General features: G+C 53.0%; 2 protein-coding genes across 2 annotated transcripts in view; both read left to right on the top strand.

Annotated features, from left to right (window-relative positions):
• Positions 1 to 1646: 1646 nt before the first annotated feature.
• EMWEY_00010720 (hypothetical protein, conserved) lies at positions 1647 to 7029 on the top strand (the record flags this gene model as incomplete). The annotated part of the gene is made up of 4 exons (XM_013482735.1): positions 1647 to 3524; positions 3778 to 3899; positions 4122 to 4187; positions 4431 to 7029. The coding sequence occupies 4 exons, from the start codon at positions 1647 to 1649 to the stop codon at positions 7027 to 7029; spliced, it is 4665 nt and encodes a 1554-aa protein (XP_013338189.1).
• A 2657-nt stretch (positions 7030 to 9686) lies between these two features.
• Positions 9687 to 10000, top strand: part of EMWEY_00010710 (RNA recognition motif-containing protein, putative) — a gene marked incomplete at both ends in the record, with an annotated part of 6999 nt that continues 6685 nt past the window's right edge. Inside the window, one exon of the mRNA XM_013482734.1 lies at positions 9687 to 10000. This exon is cut by the window's right edge and continues 1135 nt beyond it. Within this exon, the coding sequence (XP_013338188.1) occupies positions 9687 to 10000 (314 nt within the window).

Below are 10000 nucleotides of genomic sequence, written 5' to 3'. Positions count from 1 at the left end.
CTTGCTGCTGCAGCAGGGGATTCACTAGCTGCTGCTGCTGCTGTAGCAGCAGCAGCAGCAAAATATTTTCTTGCAATTGCTGCAGCACAACGATTAACACTAAATACCTTACGTGGGGATATATACAGCAGCGGCCGCTGCACTGCAGCAGCAGGCTGGCAGCAGCAGCAGGAAGCTCGTCCAGCAAGCAGCAAATCAGGAGCAAACGTAGCAGCACCGCTTAGGTCGCTGCAGCAAAAACCTGCAGGTCTATCCGATACAAAATACATAAAAGGAGGATCCTGCTGCTGCTGCTGCTGCTGCTGTTGCTGCTGCTGTTGTTGCTGCTGCTGTTGTTGCTGCTGTTGCTGCTGCGGGGATGGCGACGTAACCATGTCCAACCGCTTCTTGTTATTGTCATCATTACCTCCTGCTCCTGCTGCTGCTGCTGCTGGTGCAGTTATCTGCTGCTGCTGCTGCTGCTGCTGCTGCTGCTGCTGCTGCCTCCATTTATTTCTGAAGGCAAGAAGGAATTCAGGTGCTTCTCCTAAGGCGTCCTGCTGCAGCAGCACAGCAACGCGACGCCACTGTTTTTGCTGCTGCAGCAGCAGCGCTGCTGCTTCTGCTGCTGCTGTTGGTAGCAGCAGCAACGGAGACACCTCATGCTGCCCTTGATGGCAGCAAATGCAGCTGCTGCCGCTCGTGCTGCTGCATACTGAACAGGGCATATAGCCGGGGTCTGCTGCTGGTTCTGCTGCTGCTCCCGCCATCTTTGCTGCTGCGGCTGCTGCTGCTGCAGTTGCTGCTACTGCTGCTATTGTTGCTGTTGCTGCTGTTAATCCTGCTCGTCTTATCCTTCCTGATTATTGCTGCTGCTCAACAGATGCTTTGCTGCTAGTTGTGTGCTAGAAGCTGCTGCTGCAGCACAAAAGCTGCGCGAAGGCACGGCAGCAGCAGCAGCAGCAGCAAAAAGCAGCAACAGCAGCAGCAGCAATTGATACAGAAGGAAGAGTTAAGGAATAATAATGTAAATCTTAAGAAATTAAATAAACAAAAGGAGAAAATGTACAGATACATTAGCATCTGCAGCAGCAGCAGCAACAGCAGCAAACATCGTGTATGTGTGTGTGTCTCGTCGAGACTGTTCTTGCTGCTGCTGCTGCTGCTGCTGCTGCTGCTGCTACTTCTGCTGCTGCTGCTGCTGCAATGGCGGTCGCATCAACAGAAGTAACAGTGCTGCAGCAGGATTTTGCTTTGTAACACTTACACACTAACAAACACCACTGCAGCAGCAGCAGCAGCAGCAGCAGCAGCAGCAGAAGCATGCCAGACAACCATCAAGGAACCCCCCAGAAAGGAGGGCTGGCTTAAGCCCCCCATCTTCTGTTGCTGCTCTGCTGCTGCTGCTGCTGCTGCTGTTGGTGTTACTGCTGCTGCTGATACCACCATAGCTGCATAACTTGCTGGTGTAGCAGCAGACGATGCAGCTGTTGTTGCTGCTGTTGCTGCTGCTGCAGCAAGACTTGATCTAGCCCGCGCCACACACAGAGCAGCAGCAGGCAGCAGCAGGCAGCAGCAAAAGCATCAGCAGCAGCAAGCAGCTAAAGGCAGCAGATGCTGCTGCTATTGTAGCTGCTGCTGTTGCTGCTGCTGCTGCTACCACGTCAATGCCATTTTTCAGTATTTTCAGGTGTATAGGCACCTCTCCCTCTCTTGCCTCTTCCCTGCGCTGCAGCAGCAGCAGGAGCAGCAGCCGCCACTTGAGAGCAGCAGCAGCAACAGCAACAGCAGCAAGGGGGCAAAACCTCCTTTGCAGCTCTGCCTCGAGCATACACGGACCTACCCTTCCCTGCAGCAGCAGCAGCAACAAGAACAACAGCAGCAGCAGCAGCTCTTATTCTTCGTGCAGCAGTAGCAGCAGCAGAGCGCATTTTAGTAGTTATAGCCAAGACATTACTGACTCCGCATGCAGCCATAAAAACAGCAACACAGCAGCAGCAGCAACAGCCCCTGCTGCTGCTGCTGCTGCTGCTGCACCAGCAGCACGGGCATATCCATTCATAGGCTTTAGAAGAGATCCTGCATGCTTTTTGCAGCAGGAGGGGCTGCTGCAGCAGCTGCTGCCACAAGCAGCAGCAGCAGCAGCAAGAGCAGTAGCAGCAGGCTCTGAAGCAAGACACGGAGTTGCAGCCACTGCAGCAAGAGCTGCTGCTGCTGCGGCAGCAGCAGCAGGCTTTGCTGCTGATGAAGAGCAGCAGATTGCTGCTGCACTAGGTAGCGCTGTGGGGAACTTCAAGGCATTTGCTGCTGCTGCTGCTGCTGCAACAGCAGCAGCAGAACTAGCCCTGCAGCATATTGTCATAGACACTCCTGATTCTGTCTCCCTGCAGCAGCAGCAGCAGCAGCAGCAGCAGCCACAGCAGCAAGGAGATAGATATTATTGGGAGACACGAGCACTGCATGCGTTGCAGCGCCAGCAGCAGTTGCAGCAGGTGCCTGTACACCCGAAGCTGACAGCAGCAGCAGTAGCAGCAGCAGCAAGAACAGCAGCAGCAGCAGCAAGTATCCCTATTGAGGTATTAGGCTCATTTGCTTACTACTGCAGGCCTTCGCCCCTCGTTCCTCAATGCCTCGTGCTGTGCCGCAGGCCGCTGCAGCAGCGGCAGCAGCAACAGCAGCAGCAGCAGCAGCAGCAAGTAGAGTCGCTGCTGGATCTGCTGCAGCAGCAACGCGAGGGTGCAACAGGGCCGCTGCAGCAGCACGAAGGTGCTGCTTTGCTGCTGGAGGAAGAAGAGCAAATCCTTGACCTAGGAGCCTTCATGCTCAACAGACAGCAACAGCAACAGCAGCAGCAGCAGCAGCAGCAGCAACAGCAGCAACAGGCAGCTCTCCCTGTGCTGCGCAGCATAAGAGTCTATAGAGACACCCCACACATAGTTGCTGCTGCTGTTGACCCTGAGGGGACAGACAGACCATTGGCGCTGCTGCGTATTAGCAGCAAATACTGTAACTCTTGCTGCAGCAGCAGCAACAGCAACAGCAGCAGCAGCAGCAGCAGCAGCAGCAGCAAGACACAGCTAGTCTCTCCTTGGGAGTGGCTGCCTGCTGCTGAAGAATTACAAAATGTTTCGACCTTTGAATTTGCTTCAGAACCAACTGCAGCAGCAGCAGCAGCAACAGCAGAAGCAGCAGCAGCAGCAGAAACAGCTGCTGCAGCAGCAGCAGCAGCAGATACCCGCTACTCTGCTGCAGCAAAGCCATTTGTACTGTTTGCTGCTGGTGTTGACAGCAAAACACTTCGCGCCAACACAATCCTCCGCCTACAATTCAAACCTGCTGCTGCTGCTGTTGCTGCTGCTGCACCTTCGTCAGCAGCAGCAGCAACTGCAACAACAACACCACCAGCAGCAGCAACAGCAGCAGCAACAGCAACAGCAGCAGCAGCAGCACGAACTCTTGATGTTGTTACTTCCTTAGGGAAGACAATGCAGCTGCAGTGGCGATTCCCCTTTGTGCTGCATGCACAGCAGCAACTGGTGCCTCCTGTAAGTAATGGCATCTGCTGCTGCTGCTGCTGCTATTGCTGCTGCTGTTGTTGCTGCTGTTGCTGCTTCTGATCCTCTGCTGCTGCTGCGGGTAGCAGTTATGCTGCTGCTGCTGTTTGACAGCTGCTGCTGTAACGTTTACTGTATACTACGATTCGTGCTGTTGCTGCTGCTACTGCTGTTACTGCTGCTGCTGCTGCTGCTGCTATTGCTGCTGGTGGTGCTGTTGTTGTTGCTGCTGCTGCTGCTGCAGGAGAATAGGAGGGGTGCTGCAGCAGAACCAACACTGCATTATGAAGTTGCTGGCAGCAAAGACACGCAATTAATTTTCCTTACTGCAACAAACAGGAGCTGTACATACACCTGGGCAATTGGGTTCGTCTTGCTGCTGCCGTTGCTGCTGCTGTTTTTGCTGCTTGCTGCTGCTGTTGCTGTTGCTGCTGCTGTTACTGCTGCTGTTGCTGCTGTCTTGTCAGTGGTTGTTGGCGCATCAACAGCAACAATCTACTAGGGATGTCTTTGCTGCTGCTGCTGTTGCTATGTCTTCCTTTGCACTGTTTGCTGCTGCTGCTGCTGTTGCTGCTGTTGCTGCTGCAGAAGGGACAACCCTTACGATACTCCGCAACTTCTTTATAAGGGCGTCACGCACTTCTTTGAATCTTTGTACGCAAACCCTAAACCCTAAACCCTAAACCCTAATTCAAACCCTAAACCCTAATCTAATAATCTACCCTTATGCTGGCCATCATATGTAAACCCTAAACCCTAATTAGACCTCTATTTATAGCCCCTACATATTCAAACCCAGTTTATACTTTCTTTAGAGTTTAGGGTTTAGGGTTTAGTGCTTAGGGTTTAGGGTTTAGGGTTTAGGGTTTAGGGTTTATGTGATGGTGTGTATGATAGGTCTCCCTTTGTGTACTTTTTTATATGTAATCCCTCGGGAGGGTTTAGCTGCTACTTGCTGCAGCAGCAAACATTTACCCGTGCTCTCTCTGCAGCAGCAGCAGCAGCAGCAGTAGAGGCTGAACAGCAGCAGCAGCAGCAGCAGCAGCAGGTGGTGCACGAGGGGCTGTCTGTAAACCCGAAGGCATGCGCCGAGCAGCAGCTGCAGCAGCGGCAGTTGCAGCAGCGTCAGCAGCAGCCTAAGCAGCTGCTGCCGTCTCTGCCTCCTCCACAGGAGCAGCAGCAACAACAGCAGCAGCAGCTGCTGCCGTTGCTGCTGCTGCACAAGACACAAGAGTTGCGTCTACGTGATGTAGATATAACAACGCATGCTGTTGCGGTGTATGCGCAGCGAGCTGCAGCAAGAAACGTCCTACTCGTAATCAGGCCGCCTACAGCAGCAGCAACAGCAGCACGAATAGAAGCAGCAGCAGCAGCAGCAGCAGCAGCAGCAGTCGAGGAAACAGGAGTTACGGGGTCTTCGGAGGTGCAGCAGCAGCAGCAGCAGCAGCGGCAGCAGCAGCAGCAGCACGATCCCCTCATTTCAGAAGCTGCTATTGCAGCAGCGGATAGGGCTGCTGAAGCAGCAGCAGGAGGAGAACGAACAGCAGCAGCAGCAGGAACAGCAGCAACAGCAACAGCAGCAGCAGCAGCAGCAGCAGCAGGATCTGCTGTTGAAGTACCATTACCCTTGGGGGGTGTGGGGCGTCTTGCTGCAGCAGCAAATACAAATGCTTCTGCTGCTGCAGTGCGTCTGCTGCTGCAGACCCCACTGCATCCTGCGGTGTCCGTACACCTGGATCTTTTGTCTCTCCGTGTGTCGCTGCAGCAGCAGCAGCAGGTTGCGCTGCTGCAGCCGGAGCTGCTGCAGTGTCTTGCTGCTGCATGCTGCACTGAGCAGCAACAACTGCAGCAGAGCAGCAAAACAAATCCTTATGCCTACATCAGCTGTCTCTGGCGGCAGCTGCTTGGGCCCCACAACCAGCAGCAGCAGCAGCTGCAGCAGCAGCTGCATCAGCTTCTGCAGCAGCAGCAGCAACTGCAACAGCAGCAGCAGCAGCAGTGGGCAGCAGCGGGATTTGCTGCTATGTTTGCTGTAGATATATTATTAGTACCAGCAGCAGACACGCAGCTGCTGCTGCCTATTACCCTTATACTCCCTAAACAATTAAAGGGTTACTGCCAGCAGCAGCAGCTGCTGCTGCAGCAACTGCAGCAGCAGCAACAGCAGCAAGAACTGTTGCCGGGACAAACAGCAGCTTTCCCTTCGTTCTCCGATCCTCCGTCGTACAGCAGCAGCAGCAACAACAGCAGCAAACACTACACGGATATTTGTAGCGATGAGGGCAGCAGCAGCAGCAACAGCAGCAACAGCAGCAGCAGCAGCACAGTGTTATCCCTTCCTAGTAGTTCGCCGTTGCTGCTGCAGTCTCCTTGGTCATTGGGTGCAGCAGCAGCAGGAGGTTACCGTTTGCTGCTGCATGCATACGGTGCTTATAAGGAGCCTCTTGCTGCTACCTTTGATGCTGCTGCTGCGCTGCTGCTGCAGCAAGGATGGATCTTAGGGTATATACACTGTAGGGGGGGAGGAGAGGTGTGGGGAGAGGCAGCAGCAGCAGGAAGAGGAGAGAGGAAGCAGCAAACAGCAGCAGATGTTGCTGCTGCTGTTGCTGCATTGCATGCAATTGGATTAAGCAGCCCCAGCAACACTGCTGTTGCTGCTGCATCTGCAGGTGCTGTTGCTGCTGCTCCCTTGCTGCTGCGCAGCAGCAAACCTGCTGCAGACCGTCTGTCTTACAACTGGATTACATCGCTCGACCTGCAGCTGCAGCAGCAACAGCAGCAGCAACATCAACAACAGCAACAACAAGAGCAGCAGCAACTGCAGCAGCAGCAGCAGCAGCAGCAGCAGCAGGAGCAGCCTTGGATTAGATGCTTGCTGCTAGATCGTCCCTTTGTTGATGTCTTTGCTGCTATGGAGGATTTAACGATGCCATTAACACAACTAGAAACAGATGAATGGGGCTGCATGCACAGCAGCAGCAGCAGCAGCAACAACCACAATAGCAGCAGCAGCAGCAGCAGGGGAGTACCAGCAGCAGCAGCAGAATGTCCACAGAACGAAGCAGACCCGTGGGGTGTATGGGCAGCTCTAGCAGAGGAAGAGTCTGCTGCTGCTTGCTGCAACATTACAACCTATTCCTGCTACGAGCAGCTGCTGCAGCTGCTGCAGCTGCAGCAGCAGCAGCAACAGCAGCAGCAGCAGCAGCAGCAGCAGCAGCAGCAAGGAGCATTGCTGCCTCATCCTCTTCCTTCTGTTCTTATAACAACAACTCTTAGCGATACAAGAACACCCCCATGGCATGCAGCAAAACTAGCAACGCTGCTGCTGCGCCTGCAGCAGCAGCAACAGCAGCAGCAGCAGCAGCAGCAGGGTGTATATTTGCGGTGTCTAATGAGCGGATCTGGACATTATGGCGAATTAGAGGAGCAGCAGCAAACTCGTGCAGCAGCAGAACTTGTTTGTTTGCTGCTGCGTCTCTTTCCTTATAAACCCTAAACCCTAAACCCTAAACCCTAAACCCTAATTAGGGGGTCAGTCTATAGATGCCCAGCAACAGAGCAGCAGCAACAAGACACCAAGAGCAGCAACAACAAGACAGCAACAGAGCAGCAGCAGCAAAAAACGTACGGCAGCAACCGCAGCAGCTGCTGCTGCAGGAGCAGCAACAGCTGCAGCAAGAGTAGAAAGAGCAGTATCCCCAGCAGCAACAGCAGCAGGGCTGCAGCAACAGCAGCAGGGCTGCAGCAACAGCAGCAGGGCTGCAGCAGATAGGACCAACAGCAGCAACGTAAAGAGCAGCAGCAACACAAGGAACAACAGCAACAGCAGCAGCAACAGCAACAGCAGCAGCAGCAGAATTGTCTGTGGGGAGTTTCTCCCCTAACAAGCATTCAGCAATTTTTTTTTATTAATAAATAAATAAATAATAAATAAATAATAAATAAATAAATAAATAAATAATAAATATTTATTTATTTATTAATAATTAATTAATAATTGATTATTATTAATTAATTATTTGTGTCCTTATTTATTTTATTTATTTATATTTATTTATTTAGTTGCTCTTGTGCAACTGCAGCAGCAGCAGCAGCAGCAGCAGCAGGAGCAGCAGCAGGAACCGAGCAGCACGACGTCTTGTTGCTGCAGCACCTGCTGCAGCACCAGCAGGAGTTGCAGCAGCAGCAGCAGCAAGTTAGGGTGTATGTGCATGCATTAGGCATATAGATGTAGATCCTTTTAGGTGTCTGAGCAGCAGATAAATAAATTAGAGCAGCAGCAGCAGCAGCAGCAGCAGCAGCATCTAGTTAGTTAGCTAGGTAGAAAAGTTGCTGTCTAGTTATAGTGTCTATTAGGGTTTAGTATAGGAGGGTTTAGGGTTTAGGGTTTAGGGTTTAGGGTTAGAGATCTAAGCCCTAAACCCTAAACCCTAATCAGACCCCACTGTTGCTACCCCTGCTGCTGCTGCAGTGCAGCGCAGCAGCAGATAAAAGAGCAGCAGACATATAAATAATAAAAAGATTTAATTAATTAGATAAAAATAGATAAAAAGGAGAGAAAAAGGAGCAGCAGCAGGAGCTTTGCTGCAGCAGCAGCAGCAGCACACCTTAATAATAAGGTGCTGCAGCAGCAGCAGCAGCAGGCACTGCTGCTGCTGCCCGTTGTTGCTGCTGCTGCTAACGTGTACGTTTATACGTAAGTACGAGCAGCCCTACAGCAGCAAGAGCAGGAAAATCAGCAGCAATAGCAGCAGCAGCAGCAGCAGCAGCAATAAGAGCAGCATATAATGTCTTATAAATATATTATAATAAATTAAATAATAAAAAAAAAGAAAAAAAAAAGAAAAAAAAAAGAAAGAAAGGGGCTGCGCCGAACTTCGGGCATCGACACCCCCGCACAGCAACAAACCCTAAACCCTAAACCCTAAACCCTAAACCCTAAACCCTAAACCCTAAACCCTAAACCCTAATCAGGAGCATCTTAAATAAATAAACAAACAATAAGGTATGACATTATTACTAGCAATATAATATAGCAGCAACAGCAGCAATACAGCAAAAGAGAGCACAACAGCACAGCAGCAGCAGCAAGGTCTTGCTGCTGCTGCTGCTGCTGCTGCTGCTGCTGCTGCTGCTGCTGCTGCTGCTGCTGCTGCAGGGGAGGGTTTGGGGGCCTCCCCTGCTGCATCACGGTTTACTATTTTCTTTTGTAAATGAGGACGTAAAAACTAAAGAGGGTTTTGTTGCTGCTAGAGTAAGTAGGAAGGGATCGGATCCCGGCCCGCTCCTGCTGCTGCTGCTGCTGCTCCTGCTGCAGCAGCGGCTCTCCTTCCGACAGCAGCAGCAGCAGCACAGTTTGTTCTTATTGCACAAGGGGCTTTGCTGCTGCCCGTAGCAGCTAAACTTGGAGCGCAGCAGCAGCAACAACAACCTCTCTTTGTTTCTGTGGAAGGCCCATCACCAGACGAAGCTGCTGCTGCTGCTGCTGCTACTGCTGCTGCTCCTGCACCAGGGGCAAGGGCAGCAGCAGCAGCAGCAGCAGCAGCACCCCCACCAGCAACTCCTTGTGTTGGGCTTCCTTCTGTTCTTTTCGGGCTTTGTTTGCTTCTAAGGACGGCTTCCGTTTCTCTCTTCATGGGGAGCAACGGCTGCAGCAGCAGCAGCAGCAGCAAGGCCAGCAGCAGCAGCAGCAGCAAGGCCAGCAGCAGCATCACCGAAAGCTGCTGCTGCTGCTGCTGCAGCAAACTCATCTCCTGCAGCAGACCTAAGCCCGCAACAGCTCTTTCTTAAACCAACAACCCTCTTCCTTCTTGCTCCTCCCCAGCTGCGGCACGCAGCACAGTGAGGGGGGAACGCAGCAGCAGCAGCAGCAGCAGCAGCAGCAGCAGCGGGTGCAGCAGCAACAGCAGCAGCAGCAGCAGCGCCTGGAGGCTACTACCGATAATTATAACCTTCATTTAATTTTTAAAGCCTCTTTAAGTCCGGCCCCTCTGGGGCCAGAGGCGGGCGCAGACACTCCATCTGCTGCTGCTGCTGCTGCTGCTCCTGCTGCTGCTGCTGCTGCTGCTCTTGCTGCTGCACTCGTAGCAGCAGGCAGCAGTACTCCTGTCTTATCCGCTCGCTTATTACTCCTCCTTTGTGGGGGTTAGCAGCATGACCCCACAGAAGACGCTACCAGGGGACTGCAGCAGCATACCTGCTGCAGCTGCTGCAGCAGCAGCAGCAGCTGCTGCAGCAGCAGCAGTTCCCCCACCTCCTCCTCCTGCTCCCCCTGCTGCTGCTGCTCCAGCAGCGCCTTCCGCCTCGGAGCCCCTCCCGCTGCTGCCCCCTGCAGCAGCAGCATTTGTAGGGTGCGATTGTAGGCCTGGCAGCAGCAGCAGCAGCAGCAGCAGCAGCAGTTCGCTTCTTGATTTGGGCCTAAGATGCGAGCTGCAGCAGCACATGAGCGGCGTTGCAGACACCGCAAA

The sequence above is a fragment of the Eimeria maxima genome, genomic scaffold (genome assembly GCF_000499605.1).
Source record: "Eimeria maxima Weybridge genomic scaffold, Emw_scaff73, whole genome shotgun sequence".
Classification (NCBI taxonomy): domain Eukaryota; phylum Apicomplexa; class Conoidasida; order Eucoccidiorida; family Eimeriidae; genus Eimeria; species Eimeria maxima.
The sequence above is the reverse complement of the archived record's forward strand: the minus strand, read 5'-3'. Positions and strand labels throughout refer to the sequence as shown.